The sequence below is a fragment of the Myotis yumanensis genome, unplaced genomic scaffold (genome assembly GCF_028538775.1).
Source record: "Myotis yumanensis isolate MYYU_CA2020_CCGP unplaced genomic scaffold, mMyoYum1.0.hap1 SCAF_4, whole genome shotgun sequence".
Lineage (NCBI taxonomy): Eukaryota > Metazoa > Chordata > Mammalia > Chiroptera > Vespertilionidae > Myotis > Myotis yumanensis.
Genome location: NW_027223755.1, coordinates 61,746,203 through 61,767,216, shown reverse-complemented (window position 1 = coordinate 61,767,216; position 21,014 = coordinate 61,746,203). Strand labels below are relative to the sequence as shown.

Here is a 21,014-nt window from a genome sequence, read left to right as displayed (position 1 = left end):
GGCTCTGCTAACAACTAATAGCCGATCTTTTCCTTTGACTTGCACAAATTGAGAAATATTGCCTGTGGCAAACATAATGCGAAACTGCATTTTTAATGTTTCCACACACTCATTTCTTAAAAAAAAAAAAAAAAAAAAGAAAAAAAGACGAAGAAGAAAACAGCTGATTGTTCTTAAAAAATAAAACTTCTCAAAGTACCCAGATTGACAAGGGACACAGAAAAGGAGAAGGGCTTGGACTTTTGGAATTTGGAATGAAGACTGGAGGATGAAGATGGTTAGGCAGAGAGGTTAAAGTTGACTAATGAGTACAGTATTGGGCCTGAATATGTAAGAATGTATAATATGAAAGTCTCAGCCCTCTCCTGCTAAACTTCCGGTGGGTGTTGGAGAAGGTTGTTACCTTGATTATTTTTGAGTGGCTTGAAATCTCATCTGTTTGTATTAATTTGATAGCCTGTTTAAAAGATAACAGGTAGGAATTTTTTTTATATGAAGAGGACTTTTAACTTTATTTCAGGTATTTTTAAGCCCACCTTTACATTCTATTTCTCTTGTTTGAGGGAAAGCATTCTTTCTTATGATTTAAGTTTACATTTTGTATCAAAGATCATGTAGGTTTACCCAGCAATTTGGGTTTAACGTGAGACATCATGTTAATTGCAAAGAACAACACAGGTTGGCTACATTAGCAAAAACAAACTACTAGTAAGTGGCATGGGATGGAAAATGAAAAACAGTTTTTAAATGCTGGAGGGAAAACAAATAGATAGATCTTGTAGTGTTTCTTCAGCAGCAGTTTATAATTACCACTCTTTGAGGCCTATTTTAAGTGAACTTGTACCAGGAGCTTGAGAAGTTGTTTAGACAAGGCAGCAACACGAAGAGGGACCTGCTCTCTGAGCAGGGGCCAGGCGGGCCTGGAGCAGAGCACACACCAGTGTCTTAGTCCTTAGGTCGCAAGTCAGCCGTGGGAAGCCTCTGATTGCATGGAATCAGTTAGCTGTTGAGAAACATATTACTCCACAATTTGTGGCTAAGCCAGCATTTACTTTTTTCACAGTTTTCTGTGGGTGAGAAATCCAGGAGCAATTTAGCTGGGTTCTCTGGGTCTGAGTCTCTCACTGGCGAGTCAGTTCACCACTTAGCTAAGGCTCCTCATTCTAGCTCACTCACGAGATTGGCCATGATTGGACTCAGTTCCTTGTGGGTTGTTGCACTAAAGCATCCATTTTTTTTGCCATGTGGGCCTCTCCAAGAATCTCACATTATGTCACTTTGCTTCATGAGTACGGGGGACAGCAAGAGAGAGAGAGTCAGTTCTTTGCAACATAATCACAGAAGTGACATCCCATTACTTTTTGCTGTGTTCTGCTCATTAAAAAGGCAAGAAACTGGATCCAGCCCACTCTCAGGGGAGGTGAATACATGACAGTGGCATAAAAGGAGGTGGGGGTCACAGAGCCAGGCCAGAAGCTGCTGACCACAGGCTCGATGGCAGTATTCTCTCACGGCATCAGACTCAGAGGACTAGTGAATTGTGACGTGAATATCACATATATTCGCAGTGAATACAGCTTTTGGAAGTACTGATTTGAGGGCATTGAATATGATCCTTTTATGTATCCAATTGGCTGATGTGTGCTGAGCAGTGCTCATCTGAGCCCCAGGAGACCCAGGAAACAGGTTTGCAGGAAAGGCTGAACGTAGAGCCCCTGTCTGAGGTCACGGGAGAGAGTGAAGATAAGCAGCCCTCATGTCTTATTAGCATGATGCTGTAAACACAGAGAACCAGAGGCCCCAGGTACTATTTCACTGTGTGTTGTAAGGTCTTCATGGGTACTTTGCAGATCATTAAGGGGAAGGGGCCCTATAGTTAGATTATTATAAAGTTGCTATTAAGATCATGGAGTGGGAGGTTGTGCTTGTTTAATGGTCCCCGTTCCCCTATTCTCAGCTTCCTGACTCCAAGTGTACATTTTTGGCAGTAAACTGAGGAAATGATAGGGTTTTGGATTATGTGACAAATGTTTAAGACATGAGTTGAATTTCTCATTTTAATTTTACCAATTCCACTAGAAAAATCCATGTATCTTTATAGAAAGAGTTCAGGTCTCGGTTTTCTTCACCTGTTAATACCTCATCTTGGTTGCTAAACCTCCCATTTGGGAAGTTGGGGACAAATTGTGTTCGGTCTACCAGTAGCCATTGGTTAGCTTTCAGGGGATCTGTGAAGCCTTGATAAATTTCCCTCTGACACACATGTCTGGAACACCCTCACACTCCCAGACAAAGCTAACTTCCTGCCCAAAGCCATGCTGGCAGTACATGCAAGCCTCAGTTACTACAGGGATCCCTCCTGGTGCCTAAGCTGTGGTTCATATTTATGGCCCCAGCTGGAATAAGCACCAGGCAAGGATAGGCAGTTTTGTCTTCTATACCTTTGCTTCCACAGCACCTGATAGGGAAACTGGCACATAGTAGGGATTTTAAAAGCATTTGGATGGATGAAGCTGCAGTAATAATATTGGTATAATTATTCACTATTAAATTTCTAAAGAAAGCAGCAGGAGAACTTAAATTTTGTCTTAACTAACATAATGTTGGTCATTATAAGGTGATGTTTCTAGCCCTAGCCGGTTTGGCCCAGTGGATAGAGAGCTGGCCTGTGGATCGAAGGGTCTCGGGCATGTTACATTAGTCAGCCAAAGGCTAGGGGTTAAGGAACCTGGAAATTACCATCGAAGAAAGCCACACTTCACTCTTTTAAGCTTTGCATTAAAAAATGAGTTTTGCCAATATATGGAGAAAGGTTTTAATGCTTTTGGGTTTTCAGCATAGTAAATGAGGAACCCGCGTCAAACTGACTGAGCAAGGCTCACCCGCTGAGGTTGGCTCTAAGGGTTAAGAGTTTGCTTTATGAGCTCAGGTCAGAGATTGTAGAGTCAATTGACTTCATGTACTCTGCATTGTGTATTCACAGTATGTGTTTATACTCTTCGTTCAGAATTTTTTTCTAAGGATTAGAGGCTAATAGTGCCATAGGGTGTCAGTCACATTATCGTTACAGCCTTTCTGGTTTCAGAGAGGCGATGAGGGAACTAATGGAGAAGTTTGATGGGAAAGAGAGGTTTTATTTTGTATTGAATAGAAGTGCATTTTACATTTTACATTCTTAATTTACAGACCAATGTAACTCATCCAGTAGCTAAGGCTAATTGTCCCTCTTAGAGAGCTGGTGGGAGAGTGCTCTTCAGTTTTTTTTCCTGGACAGCTTATCATTGGTTGCTGTTTAATTATTGCAGTGATTTTTTTTTTTTGTCCTGGGTTTATAGGATTTCTCCTACATCTAAATCTGAAAGACCAGTACTAATTAATTCCAAGATGTTCCCCCACTAAAACAAATCCATACAGCAGCCGCTTTTTCACACCACCTCTCACAAAAAGACATCAACAATCTCAGGAACCCACGGTTTTCCTAATGAACTGGCGTCACCTACGTGGACTGTATTTGTGAGGCACATTTGCAGCTGGGGTCCACAGGAAGGACACCATTTCCTGGATCAAACCGCAGAGTGCAAATATTGTGCCCTAAATAACACACTAGTTACTGTAAACGTCAGTAGAGGGAGTTTTTCTGACTTTGATTTAATGAAAGCCTACAGCAAAGCCAGCTGTTAACACTTCTTAACTGCTTGTCAGAGTGAATGAATTTGGGAGATGGGAAGGGCCGAAAACATCTTATTTTATACTTTTGTCTTAGAATTAAGAGTTTTCTGCAGGTATCAAAGAGCGATGCTCGGATTCTTTGCAGCTTGATGTCTGTTAGGTAGTGAATTTGTAAATTCTCCTCTAGGATGGGGATCTGGAATTAGAGGAGATTGTGTAAAATTAGTTTGAAATGTGCATCTTAAATCCTCTCACCTTGAAAAATAAGCATTTTCATTTTCTGGGCTCCCCCCTAAGGAAGAATAGCAAAGGGTAAAAATCAAGGAGGGAAAAGGCACACCAGCCGTCTCTTTGTCACTGAGGGCATCGCCAGACGGATTGTTAGCCATGTGTGTTTTGATTGATGTCATCTGCTCTGAACAAAGAAACCACTTGAAGCAAGCGCATAGGGAGGAAAGTATGCAGCACTCATTTCTGTAATTTTTGTCATTTCTAGAATGCATAGTAAACACATGTGATGGTTCAGGGTCCTCCCGCCCTTGGAGATCCCTTTGACATTACACTGTGCATGCTGAAGGGAGATAATCTTTCAAACGCAGGGAGAGGTTACGGTCTTATTGTCCTGAAGAGGAGAAGAAAGTTTCTTCCTCAAATGATTTATAACTTGAAACATGTTGTCATGTTTCGGTAAGCCCACTTTATTAATTCCATCCTTCTCTGTGGCACATTTTTTAAAATAAACGTGCCATTGCATAGCGCGGTCTCAATAGCATATTGTACTTATAATGGCGTGATGGAAGTGGCTGGGCTCTGCTTAGTCATATAGAACTCGGAGCCAAGCTCTGAGCAGACCCTCTAATTGAATTACCTGCAAAGCATTGACAGACAGGCTCTCAGGACAGACAAAGCTTTGCTTTCCGCAGCAGAGGCAGGTCGTGGTTAAGTTGCCCTCGTAACTATCTGTGGTTGGTTTCTGCCAGCGCTTTCACCATGGGCTCTGCTGGGCCCCGCGCCCTGCAGCGGAGGAGGAGGCGGAGCTCTGTGAAAGCAGGAGGGCTCAAACATTATCTTATTTTAGAGAAAATTGATAACAGATCAAGTTAAATGGAAGAGCCTTTGAAATAAAAATCCAAAGCATTTTCTGTAGATTACCAGCATTCTTGCGTGATTCTTCATCTTATTGAAAAGAGAACATGGGTAGAAAAGTAGCTCTTTCTGTAAGACTCTGTGCCAATCTGAAAAGTATTTTTGTTTTAACTTCTGGGAAGAATTAGAGTGTGCTCCGTTTATTCAGGAACGAATTGATGGCAGACCGCTTGCATTTGGAAATGAAGAGTAATCATCTGTTGTCTTCTCCCCTCTCTCCTTGTCCTGTCCACAGCCTCTGCAATCCCAGATAATGGAAGAAGGTCCTGTCTAAAGCTCAAAGTCTTTGTGAGACCAACAAGTAAGTTCCCTCGAATGAGCTTCAGAGGGTGGCTTCACTGCGCATGCTTGATTGTGTGGTCTGGTGCACAGCGGTAACACTTTTTTTACTGTTAAATCCTGTGTGGTATCTGTTTTGTATATCAACATTCATGTTTTAGTTTTCATCAGATTTTTTCTCATCATTCTTCATGATGCTTTTATTTTTAAGTACACAGCAGTTGCTAACTTGTTGTTTCTTAGACTGTTGTATGTGCACAGCAAATGGGAACAATATTGGCATTTTGATACATGCCATTGATTGTAAAACAATCTACATAAATAAAAGGAAAAAAAATAGAGAGAAAGAAAGAAACGGGAGTTTAAGGGTGTCTGCACTAACATATTTGGCTGTTATCTCTATTTTTGTTATAGATAGCTGTATGAAAACTATAGGTGTTCATGATCGTGTTTTCGATGTTAACGACAAAGTAGAAAATTCATTAGAACCAGCAGGTTAGTATGCTTAGAGAATCTCTTTTAACCAATGCATCTCTCTGGTGCTTCAGTACTTTTTTTCCTTTCTTCCTCTCTGCATGTTTGCATGTTAGAGTTGCTCTGCTTTTTGCTCATTGCTAGCAATGCTAATATTACTTATATTCTACTTCATTCCTCCAGTATCTCTGTGTAGTGCATGGTAGATAAAATGACTTTTCTTTTTTGGACATGGGTTTGATATAACACAGTATCCTAATGTAGAGCCCCATCAGAATGCTAAAACTTCACTACTTTTTACCATATCCTCCGAGCATGCTGGTGAGTCACCCTGAATATTAATGGATCTGTTTTCATGTAAGACAAAAGCATTTCTATTGTATATGCTTATCAAATTTTCTTTTACATTATGTCCAAATCTGCAGATACAATAGTAACTAATTCAACATAATTTAGTTTACTCTGCAAATTCACATGCATCACTGAAGTGATCTAAAGAACTATTTGTGCTATTATTAATAGTCATGGATTTGGAGAAGTATAGTCATGTTGCCTCCTAATACCATAAATTCACACACCTACTGCTCCCACAAATGTATTTGTCTATCGAGCGAAATGTGGTCCTTGATTAATAAGACAGAGTAAGTCTACATAGATTTTTTTTCTATTACTAACTTCTACACACCCAAACTTTCCCATCATTGCAGAAAAAGAAACACCCACAAAAACACTCATTGAAGCATTTATAATGGAGATCATATAAACTGTCCATTTGGTTATAAATTCAATCTGGCTATTTAATGCAAATCTAGACTGTGAGGAGTGGGAGCCCCAGTCCATTGTTCACTGAGGAGTGTGCCTCAATGCCCCTGTATGCGCGCCTTCCTCTGCTTTCCTTTCCCATCTTCTATAATGACCTCAAAGCTTAAAGGAAATAAAATTATTTCCTCTACACAGAAAGATGTGAGCTCCCCACTCCCACTTTTGTAAACAGATACTCTCTTTCATCTATTTGCAGTAGGACTTCTTTCTTATTGTCCTAGAAATTATCCTTTGAGCATTATTACTGGGACACACAGTCAATGAGCCTGAGGGAAACTTAGCCTGAGTAAATGTGGTGCCTCAGGACATACAATAGCTTTCACATTGTAACTGACAGGCGGAGTTAGGTTTTTTTCCCCCCAAGCATTCTTGTTTTTCTAAGGCAGGCGTCTTACCCAGAGCACAAATGAGAGGTGTGCACAATAAGCTCTCAGAGGCCCTACTGGCTCCCTAGGGATCAGTTAGCCACTTTAGAAAGTTGCAAGGAATGAGGGGAGACGTTTCAATTGTGTCCTGGAAATCTGGAAGCATCTCTTGTGGCTTTTCAAGGCACCAGACTCCTCACAAGCTCGAGGACTCAGGCCATCATAGGACCTGTGAGTTGGATGGGATCCCCTGGAAGGACCATAGTTACTCTTCCTTTTATAACGGAGACTTGCCCAGGTCACATAGCCAGTTAGAGACAGATCCAGGCTTCTCTCACCTCCCATTCCAATGATAATATAAATAGGATCCTCTCCTGGCTTTGCTAATGTCATGCATAGAATGACTGGCAAAGTTCGGCATGTTATCAACATAACTTACCCTGAGTTATGAGTTTCCGATGCATGCTGTTAGCGAATGTAGGCGTATCTTTCCAGTAATCTTTTTCCAGGTAAATCCCATTGCCTAGCAAGAAAGTAGAGGCTGTTTAGAATTATAACAGATAGTGTGTGTTTCTCTGCTACTGAAGAGGCCATAGGGAAAGGCAACATATTGGGATGTGTTCATATGTGAGCATATTTCACTGTCTTTTAGGAAACAGGCTCTTTTCCATTGAGCATTTAAAAATTCATGATTGCCCCCTAATCAGTGCACATGTAGCGGATGGAAGTTTGCAGAATGTAGTCAGAGAGAGAGTGGGAGGGGACTGTGCCTGCATAGGCATCCACTCAGGAAAAGCACCTGAGTTAGCCATGACTGTGCTTAGGGCTTTCTGGTGAGCATCTTCACAGAAAAAGGAAGACAATTGGCCCTACCATCCCTGGCTGTATAAATAGTTTGAGTACTTCACCTTGTTCCTTAGAAAATTCAGTCTGATTTGCAGCGGGGTAGCACGGTGTTGAAGGGCTGAGTGTAGGCCCAGACTTTGAGTGCATCAGGCCTGGAAGGACTCCACTGCATGCTCTCGGCAACGTGTACTAATTCACCTGTCTTCGGAATGTGTTGTGTTTGATGTTTGCTTGCACACTCTGCCTGCCAGTTTCCTATCAGGGATACAGGATGATCTCAGGGCAGACATGTGCCACATAATATGCTCCAAATTATCGCTAGTGTCCTCCCCTTAACCATGGAAACCCTCCTGTGGCAGAATCCTATAGCCAGGAGGCAAGGCTTGACTTGGCTGCTGAAGAGGAATAGTTTCTTCTTCCAAGCTGCAGTCACTGTTACAAGTGTTAGAAATTCATGTTTAGGTGTAATTGCCATTGAGGTAGATTGTGCTTATGAATTCCCTCGTGGAATTCTAAAATTGTTATGATTTACCCAAATGGCAGCAGGTTTCTCATTCTGCTTCTCAGGCGCCATAGGCCCTCCCAACAGTGAGGCCCTGTTTCACCTGAAGTGTGCTTTGTAGACTCCTGAGCCAGGACCAGCCTGTTGCAGGGAGAACCGTGATGCCTAAAGGCACAGATTTTCCCTGTGAGGGCAAGATGGTACCTGCCGACAGGACCGAAAAGCACATTATTGAGCCTCTTGCTTCACTTTAGAAAAAACAAGCGCTTTTCTCTCAGTGTCCTGCAGATTCATTCACCCTGTCTTGTGCTGTGGGCTGGAACAATGGACGGCCCTCGCTGAGCACCCTGGAGGGACAGGCAGGGCTGGTCCCCTTCAAGCTCACACAGAGGACCTAAGTGTTACTTGGGTATGGTAATAGCTTAGTAAAAAGAAGGTGGAGAAGAACCCCATCGCTGATGTAACTTCAGGTGTATAACAAGCACTCCATCCTCAGGGTTTATAGCTTTTTTTTCACAGTTAAACCTGCAGTACTCTGTTGTTCTGATTGACACCATACTGGTGCTCTTAAATGATTTGAATTTTAATTTCAGGGCTATTAAGAGCATTTACATCTATACCTTCGCAAAGCTGAGAGAGAAGAGTCCACAAGTATTGGGCTAGAAGCTGTGGGGCTTTATATTTTCCTCTGCGTCCATTTAACTTCCCATTCTTGCTTCCTAACCTTTTCTAGTCTCCTGAGCCAATAGCCACTCTCTGCAGGTTTGCTGAGGGCCTCAGGGGCGCAGCAGCTTCCATGCAAGGACAGGCTAACCTAAGAGCCCTCCAGGGCAGAAGACGCACAGCTGAAAAAACAGACTTCTTAGTTCATATTGGGAATGAATGTGACGAACAGACATGCCCCCCACTGACATATCTGAAGCAGGGGCTGAAAAGGGGTCACTTTAGGACAAATCATAAGGGAGTGTGACTCTACGCAGTGAAGGAAAAGCATCCTTGTTGTGACATGTTGTGCGGTATGAAAATGTAAACAAATTTATCCATGAAGGGGTTTGAGGTGGGTCATTCAGGGATTATCCTCTCAGGTCTACAAAATTGAGAGCAGTCTCCCTTGTCACCATTCTCTCTGAATGACTGGGAGAGAAGCCAGCGACAGTGGCTGAGCTCCTACAGGAAGGGTCCCTTGGTGCTAAAATAAGGGACTCACAGCCCCACTGTGAGTCCCAAGGACACAGTCTAAAAGCATAAGTTGGGCCAGGTGGAAGGAAGGAGGTGTACAAAGCCTCCAGTCTATCTTTGGGTACTAATTGCTGCAAAGTTCCTGTTTCAGAGTTAAGCCTGTTAATCATGCAGATCAGGAAGTCTCTGGAAAGTCAGAGGCAGCCTCGGAGAACACTTTCTAGCTAAATAAAGGAAGCTTACCTCACTTAATCCATTTTACTTAGAGGAGAATTTGCATCCACGCCGATCATTTTTGTGTGCCACGCTTCAGCCTGATAAAAGCCAAAATAGTTTAAGTTCAAGTAATTGAATCCTAGCACTACCGGGTTTGTAATGGAAATAGCACCATAATTGATGCCTAATTGTAAGCAAACCAGTGGGCACTGGTGTCTTCAGGTTTAGTGGGCATTAGGTACGTATTTTTAAATGCTGTTGTTTTGGCATTTGATTTTTCATATTTGAAAATTCATCTAGGCTTCCAACAACCAGGCATTCAACACTAATCCTACGAAACTGCTTAAAATGAGGAAAACGGGTAGCCCATTCTGGTTAACCACTACTCTGCCAACCTAACTGCCCCCACCCCGGACATGTTACTTGCTTCTCTGTGGCACGTTGGGTTTAAAAGGTCCACTCAGATATCTCAGGTTTGGGCAAGGTGTGTCCGACTGCTGGCCAACAGAGGAGCTCATGTGCCAAAGGTCACATACAGTGTGTGCATCCCCGCCCCCTCAATTTTTAAGGAAACACTATTGCTGAGGAAGTCCAATGTTCTCTGCTTCTCCTCTGTTTGCTGTAAATAATGAGTGATTATGCAGACATGAAAGTCAATGGTGGCACAAGGTTCATTACCTTACCTTGCAGAGGGTGGCCAGGTCTGTGAGCAGCAGGCTGCTGCGAGAGAGTTATTAAGGATGTGAAATCTCATTGGAATGTGTGCTTTCTGTTTGAACAGATGACACCGTACATGAGTCAGCCGAGCCATCCCGTGGCGAGAACGCGGCACAGACGCCCAGGATACCCAGCCGCCTTTTGGCAATCCTACTGTTCCTCCTGGCGATGCTTTTGACATTATAGCACAGTCTCCTCCCGTCACCTGTCACAGAAAACACCAGGGTCTTGGAACACCAGAGATCCACCTAACTGCTCATCCTAAGAAGGGACTTGTGATTGGTTGCTTTGGCAGATGTCAGATTTTTGTTTTCTTTCTTTCAGCCTGAATTCTAAGGAATAACTTGGGGCCTGTGGGGGATCAAGTAGTTGCTGCCTCCCTCACCCCGCCCCAGCCCTTGCCCTTGACTTTTCTCACCCCTTCCAAATTAAATGGACTCCAGATGAAAATGCCAAATTGTCGTAGTGACACCGGTGGTCAGCAGCGCCTGCGCACTCTCCTGTAGGAGCTCCCCTTCTTTAGGGCCCTGTGTCAGCAGCACGTGGACGAGGAAGAATAGTGGCAGATGCAGCCAGGGATGGCGAGGCCCAGGAGGGTTCTTCTCTCCCATCCAATATTTATGCCTTTTCATTCAGGACTGTAAGAGAATCGTGCAGGGCAGCATGTGACCATGTCACGTCCAGAGGGGAGGTATTAAGGACAGATATAATATTACACTATTTCCTCTAGGGTGTGTAAATGAACAGGCTTCTAAAAGGTTGAGACACTTTTTTTTTTTAGATGACTGTCTTGACAGCAAAATGTGTGCTCCATAAAAGAAGCCTTTTTCCTAGGCGGCGGGTAGGGTGCCGGAATGCTACCCAGAGCGAGTGCGAGTGACATCAGAGAAAACTTAGGTTTGGTGGGGGTGTGTATGTATGAGTGCCTCTAATTTTTTTGGTGACTGGGCGGTATACACCAGATTATTTTTCCCTTTGACTACAGATCACCATGGTGCTACAACTATTTTTTGTTTTTAAAGAAATTCAAAGAGGCATTTTTATGAATAAAGTGACCTTCCCCAAGGCTGACAAGCCAGGGTTGATGAGTGCATCATGGAATAGCTTTGAATCCTCCTCTGGGGCACACTATGTACCAAGGGACACAGGTCCGTGGCCAGAGGAGAGGTGATTTGGCTTTGCTGGAGCGCCAGTGTGCCGTGGCCTTTCCCCCGACTCCCACCCTAGCACCCATGTTTTGCTCCACACTCGGTGACGACAGGGGCTCGGACACAAACCCCTGGCACCCGGAGAGTCAGTCAGCACGACTTGGGAGGGCTAAAGGGAAATTTGGAATAAAAATTCCAAAGTGTGGAATAAAAAAAAATTCAAGTGTTGATTTTATATTCTTTCCCTTTCTGACACAGCCTGAAAGCATAGGGGGAACATGTGTTTATCTGTGGGAGATAAACAAGAGGGAGTCCCAAAGACTTTAACAAAATATTTTTTTAAAAATCCACTAGAATAGAAAATACATTATTTAGATATACTTTATGCTGAGAGTGTATATGCTTGTCCTATTTAAACTTGTGAGAAAAAGTGGTATCCCTTGATACATTTAGAAATATGGAGGCTATCTTGTTTCCTTGTGGGGGTGGGGCGGAAGGAGAATACATGCAGGATGACCCTGTCTGCTTAAGGAATCTCAGCATGGCCAGCAAGGGATGTTTCCAGTTAGTTACCAGGAAATGCACGCCTTGGGGGCTTCTACTGGTGAAGCTATCACGAACTTTGAACTCAGAAGCCTAGACAGGGAAGAGCGGCAGACCAAGGGAGAAGAAATCTTGCCTTTTCTGCTATTGCACGACATCAACAGAAAACATGCCTTTCGAAACAAAACAAAATATATGTGATGATCATGTGAGATGTGAACAATTGGAAGAATTCCAGCAAAATAAGTGATATAAAAAAATGTATGTGTTAAAAAAGGTGGGGCGGGGGAGTCTTCTTATGGACCGATTTCGTGAATGGGAACTTGGTAAGCATCAGGAGTAGTTCTGAATTAGAGAAGTATGTGCGAGAAGGCAGCTAGCTGTAAAGGCGCTGCTCCCTGCGGAGCTATGCATGTGTTGAAATGTAACCCGGGCTTACCTGATCTGTTTGGGGGGGTGTTGCTGCTGGTCTCTGCGCCCTGGGAACCAGTGAGTGGGGCCACCAGCCTCGCAGATACAATCGGTCCTGTCCCCCCAGGCATCAGGGCCTTCTCGGGAGTGGCATGGCAGAGTCTTGTCACAGAGGCAGCCACCATTTCGCTGCAACAAAAATTCACAGCATTGGATTCTTTTTTTCCTTCAACTATTTAGCTGCTCAGTACTCTCAGTAATGTCCAATAATACTTCTTTTTATGAATAGTTACAGGCTTGTTGGTCCAGTGGGATATGGGTAGGAGGGAAAGAGATACCTTCTAAAATGGATCAATAGTCAGAACCAAAATAATACTGCATGTTCTATAACCACAAGGAAATCAAATGATCCTGTAATGATGCCAGTTAGTCATAACTACATTAGCAGTGCTAATTTCATTTTAGAAATGGTGACTTCTGTGGTTTTCCTAGCATTTGTCTCTAACAAATGATGAAATAATTACTCATGGCCCTCTCTGCCACTCTCTTTCATTTTTCACAGTGAAATTAGACCCCTTCCCTTCACCATTGTGCCACTGCAAATTAAGTTTAAAAAAAGAAAAAAGTAGCAAGACTATCCATACCAGTAGACAGTGTGCTTCTCTACCTATAAAGTGATGTAATTGTAGGTAATGCTTGCCGTGGAGTTTTCAAGAAGATGATTGGTATCAGGCAGTTTTCATCTTGTCCAAAAAGTGCTGGTGGCCTTTTGTGGTGTCGTGACAACCCTCTGGGGGCTTAGGAAGATGTCGATGCAACTTGGTAGGAGCTTTCCATTTCAAAAAACAATTCAAAAGTCTGAAGGGCAGCCCTTGCTGCCTCTCAGCCCATTAGTCAGACCCCAGCGACCTTTGCCCCCGGTTGCCTAGGGCTTTGCAACATGAAGCAGGGAAATAAGGATCTGTCTGTTTAGTGGATACCGTGTATCCTGTAATAGGCCAGGTAACAGTTTGTGTTAGTTTAGACTCTTGTTTTGTACTGTACTTTCTTGGGTGGCAGAGGAAAGAAAAGTAAAACATTAAAAAAAAACACAACTGCGTTCTTTAAATTCTGTATTATTAGCAACCTCTGTTGTATATAGTGTTTGATAATAAAGTATTAATTTGATTCTTATGTCTTTTGTAAGTGAGAACACTAGTCTTTCAGGATACAAAACAGGCCTTGAGGCTCTGAAACACCCCATGCATACTTGCCTGAGAAGAGAGGCCGCTCCACGCAGGACTCCCCTATGGTCATCGCACGCCCAGTCCTTAAGACTCCACCATCTGGGGACCTGGAACAACATGACTGTTTTTTAATCACTATTTTGGCCTCAGTGTTTTCAAGGTCTGATGTTGGAACCCTGTGGTGTGTGTAGGGTGTGTGTGTGTGTGTGTGTGTGTATGTATGTATTTCCACCCCAGCATGTTGGTATGGAAAGGTTTAGGGAATTTAGGAACAGTTCTGCATTTGGTTTGTTTTGTCTGTGGTGGCTTTCACACAATTTCATTTTCCCCCGGGAAGAGTCTTACTAGTATCACGCAGCCCAGGTACGGGAAAGGTTGCAGAGTCCCTTCGGGGAGGTTAAATGGGGCTGTTTCCCTGTGTCACTGTGAAAGGAAGAGTCACATCGTACCTGTGGGTTTCCAGGAACTTTGCTTTTCTCTGGTGCCTTAGCAACGGCAGCAGCCAATTTTATCATTTCCCCCAAATTAGAAAAACCGTTTAAATGCCTCCTCTCCATTCACTGCTCTCAGAGCTGTGGTCACTTGGTGTTTATTTTGAAAACCACCTCCACCAGCACCCCATTTGCCTACAACCCCTCCCCCCTTTATTTCTTATGCTTATATTGTCGTCTCCAGCCTTTCTCCCACGTCCCATTTTCCCTCAGAACCGTGAATGGGCAGGTCTGTCTCTGGTTTGGCATCACTGAACTTTTCCCATGCGTTGGCCCCGGAGCAGCTCGGATGTGAGACAAATCTCCCTACAATGGGCTCGCTCCCATTGTCTGTACAGTTTAATAGATGCTGGCATGTTGGAGGTTACCCATGAGTCAAAATCCGCTTTCCATGCTTCCTCTTGACACCCCATTGAAGTCGCTCATTGTGTGTGCGTCTGGGTGTGAAGTCCAGCCCCGTGTGGTCCTGCGCTTGTGCCGCCTGCTTTGCAGCTCCTTTGCACTGACCCATCGAGTGCTGTTTTGAAATGCTTACATTATATAAACCTAAAAGAAAATGTAAAAAATAAGATAAAGTAAAAAACCCCACATAAAAAAACCCATATGATCTGTGTTTGTACATACACGTGTCCGTACTAGTATACCTAAATAAAAATGAAAGATTTTCATCATTTTAATTGGAGCCCTCCTTCTACTTCTTTGTTCCTTGAATGGCGCCTTTATTTCAGGGGCTACTTTTACTCCGCTGACTTTTCAAAATCTGTGTGGACAGAAAAGAGACAGGACACGCACCAGAGAAGCCCTGCGAAGTTCAAAGAATGCAGGGTTAGAAATGGCCCTGTAGCTAGGCCCAGTCCAGGTATTCTGATGAGAAAATGGTGAGCTTTCAGCCTTTCTCTGTACTTGAGCCTTAAAATATGACAAGCCCTGCATCCTACAATGTACCAGGGCTAATTATAAAGTATGTTCTTTCACTTTGCCTATATTTTTTCACCCCATAAAGAAAACAACATAATACGCTTTTTTCCAGCAAACATCTTAAACTTCTGAAACAAATAATGACCATTATAGTAATAATCCCTTCAGTATAACCCAAAGCCTCAATTCTTACTATCAAGAAAGAATTGAACTACCACTGTGTGACGTTGGGCAAGTCACACCCTAATCAATAACTGACAGGGTTTTATATAACTGATTTGCTTGATTTTCTGAATATTGCCCTTGCTGGGTACTCTCACGCCCATTTTGCATCTGGGTGATGTGAGTTTTTGTCTCTGATGACGACATTGCTATACGCACAATTTGAAAATTTTATCTGTGGAAGGAAAAAGCCTTAAATATCTGATATAATAGACCCGTAATGCATTTCAAGACTTGGCTTTAATTACACCATGTTAACATTAAACTCATTGAAGGCTTCTTATTATACTTAATTATTTGACAGGACACTAAACAGTAATTATAACTTACTAAAACTTTTTATGTAATGAAGAATGACAGCTTTAGAGAATGAGGAATAACTTATATAAAAGAAATGTACTGGACCACCTACCTGATAGTTTAAACCAGAACAGCATGACGTTGTCATTATCATCATCACCATCATCAAAAGCATTTAAGTGATCATGCCATTGTGCTCAGTGCTGTGCAGAATCAAGTTTATGTTTATAATCTGTAATTTCAAAGTTTACAACATACGGCCGACATGTGTGAGCAAAATAGAGTACCAATTTATAAAGTAGAAGAATATAAAATTCAAGCATTTACATTATGCATAAAAAAGAGGGGAGATAGATTTTTTTTTAAATAAAGTGAGTGAGGGGAAAAGTTGGGGATTCTAAGATTAGGAAGCTAAGAGTTAAAGGAAATCATCTTTACAAATAAAATGAGGTTAAGAGCTTCTCACAAAATAGAAAACGGTTAGTTAAGAATCATTGTAGTCTATAAGCGAATGGTGCAGAGTATGGAGTCAGTGTTCAGAGTAGCTACAAAGCTAACTGCAGAAATGAGAAAACCCAAGACAACATCTGAGTGTCACTGAAGCAAATTATGAGGATATTGGTCCAGAGAAATCACCATAGTACACTAAGGAAGTAGAGGAATTGCTGAAAATATGACAATTTCAGATTTTGCTTTAAAGAATAATTAGGTAACTGTTCCTGAAGCTGTGACTGCAGGTACACCAAGTCGTGAGATGTCCAGGATCTTACCCAGGTGAAAGCTACCTGACACAGAGAAAAGGAATAAAATGCAAAATTGGGGACTAAGATCATTTGAAGGTGACTGTGAGTCCCTGATTAAAAGGCCAGTTCCCAATAGACTGTGTTGCACACTCTAATGCAGGGGTCCTCAAACGACGGCCCGTGGGCAACATGCAAATACAAATACTGTATTTGTTCCTGTTTTGTTTTTTTACTTCAAAATAAGATATGTGCAGTGTGCATAGGAATTTGTTCATAGTTTTTTTAAAAACTATAGTCCGGCCCTCCAACGGTCTGAGGGACAGTGAACTGGCCCCCTGTTTAAAAAGTTTGAGGACCCCTGCTCTAATGGGAAGGCATGCCAGATGAAAGGGGGACTATGAGCAGTGGTGCATGAACCACACTTAATTTGCTTGGTAACAAAGTGTTTAGAATATTTGAGTCATCTAAGGCCATGGTCGGCAAACTGTGGTTCGCAAGCCAAATGCAGCTCTTTGGCCCCTTGAGTGTGGCTCTTCCTAAGCCTTAGGAGTACCCTAATTAAGTTAATAACAATGTACCTACCTATATAGTTTAAGTTTAAAAATTTTGGCTCTCAAAAGAAATTTCAATCGTTGTACTGTTGATATTTGGCTCTGTTGACTAATGAGTTTGCCGACCACTGATCTAAGGTACTATATGAAAAGAACCATAGGGGAAATTTTGGTGAATAAAACACAGGTCTGTATCTGAATCTCTTATCCCAGGGATAATGATGAGAATCTTATACCTCATTATAGGAATACTACATATAAAAAAGCCTAAGCAACCGGCCTATCGGCCAACCAGCCAATAACTATGGCTCACACTGACCACCAGGGGGCAGATGCTCAACACAGGAGCTGCCGAGCTGCAGTGACTTGGCAGCTGCGGTTCTCACGTGCCGCACCCGGAACCAGAGAGGAGGAAGCCCAATTCCGGTGTGCATCACCCGAGAACCGCCCTCTTGCAATCCAGGACCCCTCGGGGGATGTTAGAGAGCTGGATTCGGCCAGATCCCCTCAGGCCAGGCAGAGGGACCGACCCCACCAGTGCACGAATCTGTGTACCAGGCCTCAGGTATATATAATCTAGGTGTCATTAGAAAGACTTCAAGAAAATTCTGATTAGTTGCCTACTGACCATTCTAAATTCTAACAGTTTCTTAGGAATTGTTTGCAAAACAGTGACTTAGAGATTGTTTGCAAAGCTTAGTTTCACCTTCTGCTGATAACATAAGTATCTTTCAGGAAAGCATTGGCAAAAAATGATGTGAAAAGCATGATTTTGCACAGTCTCTCTGGAAAACAACTGCTTCTGAAATAATTATAAATAACTAACCAGACCAATACTCTTCATCAGTTTTTATTTTGATATATCCTGCAATGTTAGTCAAGTCGTTCAGAGGTTCAGTACATATGCGTGTGTTTTCTCAAAGCAGAGTTGTAACAGCTGATGGACCCTGTGAGCAGTAAATTTGCAATAATTGCATGTCCTTTTTTTATGTAGATGATAAATGAATGCATAGCTTTAAAAAAAAAAAAAAAGCAGAGAATTGCATTGCCTAAGGAATTGGCTTGGGAGAGAGGTGATTAGCCAAAGCACTCTAAAAAAAACCAAACAAACAGAGAACCAAAAACCCCCAGCATCTAAGTGAAAACAGTGGGCTTGTTGTACGAATTCCGCTTCCAGGAAAGTCCCTGCCTCCCTTACCCTTTCCAAACCGAATGCAGCTTCTAAGCCCTTCTTGCATAGAAGTTTTGGAGCCACACCTAACAGTAGGCAGAAGAAAACGGACTAAAGGCCTCCTGTTCAACATATCGCAACGTAGAGCCCCTTTGACAATTTCCATTCGAGATTATCACACTTTTCCCGGCAACCTCAGGACATGCTGAGAGTAAAACATGATTTCATTAACTTTCATTAAAAACACCTCTACCTCCCTTCACAGTGTCCTGTGGGCTTGGCCATCTTACTCCTGGCAATGGTGCTATGTTGGCTCCACCCTAAAAGGAAGGCCGGCAAGATAGTGCCGCTCACTTCAAATAAAAAGAACTTTCCGTTCCTCTTCTGTCTACTTTTTGACTCAGTTTAATTCCTGAATGTGGGGTTTTTTGTAACATTCATAAAAGAAACCTTTTTAGCAATACAACTAAAGCACCCTGAGATGGGGATGCTACCACCCGAGCTCGGGTAGGACCTGACCATTGGGGGTAAAAGCACTGCCTCAGGGATGCTGTCAGTCAGAGTTGACTCAGAGGAATTCAATCTAGTGGGTGGCTCTCCGAGTCAACAACATGCTTTGAAAATCCTGGATGTTAGTCACGATTATTCAAGCAAGAACTTCATGTCACTTGGTAACACGCGGGTGCTTGTCAATCTTGACAAGAACACAAAGGAAGGGACAAAAAAACCTCTGAGAGAGATTACAATGGGAAATAGGACAATGCTTTTGCATGCTGCTTTGTTCATAAGTGCGAGGGCTTCCCTCAAACTGCACATATCATTTGAAACGCAGGTAGCCCACGTCGTTCGCTTTCCCTCACAGCCATGAATCAAGACACTAAAATGAGAGAGAACGCGATTCTTCTTACACACATCTTAGAAAAAGCATTTTATCAACGCCCTAGTATCCTCTCCTTTTTGTGTTCGGAGCTTATTCTTTTGGATCAAAACACACACACACACACAAAATCACGCACACACACACTGAAAAACAAAAACAAATTTGTGTAGCACAGACTGTGGAACGCGTTAATGCCTCTGAAATGTGTGTGTTGCTTTACTAGATCTGGACACATTTTCCGCAGCAGACAGAACAAGAAGATCTGTGTCTTTTTAAATGTTTTCCTAAAGACAGTGTGCCCGCCAGAAGGCTGGCTCCATTTGTTTCTCCTGCAGGGAGCCAGTGTGTTCCTTCCCCTGAAAGATGCAGGTACTTAAGACAGTAATAGGCTTTGCGGTTTATCGGGATATTTCATCTGGAGATCTCACAGGCATGGAGAATAACACATAAACGAGGGGCTCTTCCCAGCAACTCCGGGAGGAATTAAACCGAAAGGAGGATTGTCATCACTCTTCCCCGGAGAAACAGAGAAGAAAGCGCCTTAACTCAAGTAGCCTAGGGAAAGGCCGGAGCCAGGTTATCCGGGATCTGGACAGCGGTCCCCGTTCTTGGGACTCTTCATTCCTCAGAGCTCCGGCCGAAGGAAAACAGATGAAGTGTTTATCCCTCCTGCCTGCGAGGTTCCAAACGCACTGGAACTGGGAGCAGGGCACGAGGCAACTTCCCACATTTTCTCCTCTGAGATTCAAAAGTTTTATTATCAAAGTGGACTTTTCAAAAGTCCCTTTAATCCTAGTTTCTCAGGACATCCCGAATGTACATGCATATTCCAACTTGTCTAAAAATTGGGAAGAATTTAAGAGACAATAATTTGTGTTGTCCCTTCTTTCTGTGGTTTCCCTGCCCTCCACACACACTCTTTTACTTTTTCTAACAATGTATCCACAGCACTTTTGTTCTTGGCATTGTCTCTGCTGAACAGTGCAAGGGTACTGAGGGTCACTTTTGATCCATTTAAACACAAGGCTGATAACATCTAAGGCCAAAGGGCAAAACTGTAGTGGTTCCGAGAAGTCCCGCTAGGGGATGGCCAGCCAGGCCCTGCCGCGTTCACAGATCTGACCGCAGTGTAGAGAAATTTCCAGAGCCGCAGATGTAAACGGGAAACCGTCTACACGGGCAGGGAATATCACTTGGCATTTTGGATCTTTGTCTTTTTCTCAATTCACCTGATTTTCCTACCCACAGTTCCCCAACATTCTGAAATCAGGCAGAGCCATTGTTCCACCAATGTGTGTGCCCCAAATTTCCTTCAGTGGTCCCACTGGCTAAGCAGGAAGAGTGTGGGCACTGGAGGACTCAGTCTGTGCCTCTGAGGGATGGCCAGTCTGGGCACGAGGTTCCATGGAGATGATAACAATTCGTGTGCGTGTGTGACATCCTTCAAGTCCCTCTTTCGGGTTGGTTCAGTCTGGACCAAACACTGGTGCACATTACAAACCCTCGATTTGCTCTCACTTCAGATTTGGAGGTTGCCACGAATTAGAGGGCCCTGCATTCTGCGTGGGTCTTCCCCATTCTCTGCTCCCCGTCAGCATTCAACAAAGCCAGTTAATCTCCCCGGTAAGTGACAGCTCTGCCCCTTGTAACTGGCATGGAATCAATTTTTAAACTTGATTTGAGAAGTGAGAAGAGTATCAGGAATTCAGTACTAGCAGGTGGATTCATTAGAAGCCGAGTCTGTGGTCACAGAATCTAGATGCAATTGTCATTGGGAGACAACCCCTTGGGAAATCTACGTGAGGGCGTGGAGCACAGTCATGTTACGTGCCTGCCATCCCGAGCGGGGTGACCTATACCCCTGCCCCAAACATTTTTGATGTCTGTCCACAGCCCTGAGGGACACACAGGTAGTGGGGGGAGCTCACATTCTGAGGAGGGATCTGCAGCCTTCCCTCTGAGGGAACAGGCCCAGGCCCCCTTGATACCAGAATGCAAGTTCATATGTTTTCACAGCTTTTCCTGTGGGTGCTCTGGGGGGCTCATTCTCTAGGTTTCCTATGGTGAGTCACTCCAGGGTACTCGAGAGAACAGCTAAAATCCCAGCGAGTTTCTCACCTTAAAGTGAGGTTGAGCCTTGTTTCGACTGTATGTGTGTGTCCCTCCACAAGTCTCACGTGAAACTCCAATCTCCT

General features: G+C 43.3%; 1 protein-coding gene across 2 annotated transcripts in view; it reads left to right on the top strand.

The window, feature by feature from the left end:
• EFNA5 (ephrin A5) overlaps nucleotides 1-14,711 on the top strand; it is a 277,007-nt gene extending 262,296 nt beyond the window's left edge. Inside the window, exons 3-5 of one of the 2 annotated variants that reach the window (XM_070412417.1) lie at nucleotides 5,051-5,116; nucleotides 5,509-5,589; nucleotides 10,280-14,711. In XM_070412417.1, coding sequence (XP_070268518.1) covers nucleotides 5,051-5,116; nucleotides 5,509-5,589; nucleotides 10,280-10,401 — 269 coding nt within the window. In that variant the 3' untranslated portion in view covers nucleotides 10,402-14,711. The remainder of the gene's footprint in view (nucleotides 1-5,050; nucleotides 5,117-5,508; nucleotides 5,590-10,279) is intronic. The other variant, XM_070412418.1, reaches the window with a different exon arrangement.
• The last annotated feature ends 6,303 nt before the right edge of the window (nucleotides 14,712-21,014 follow it).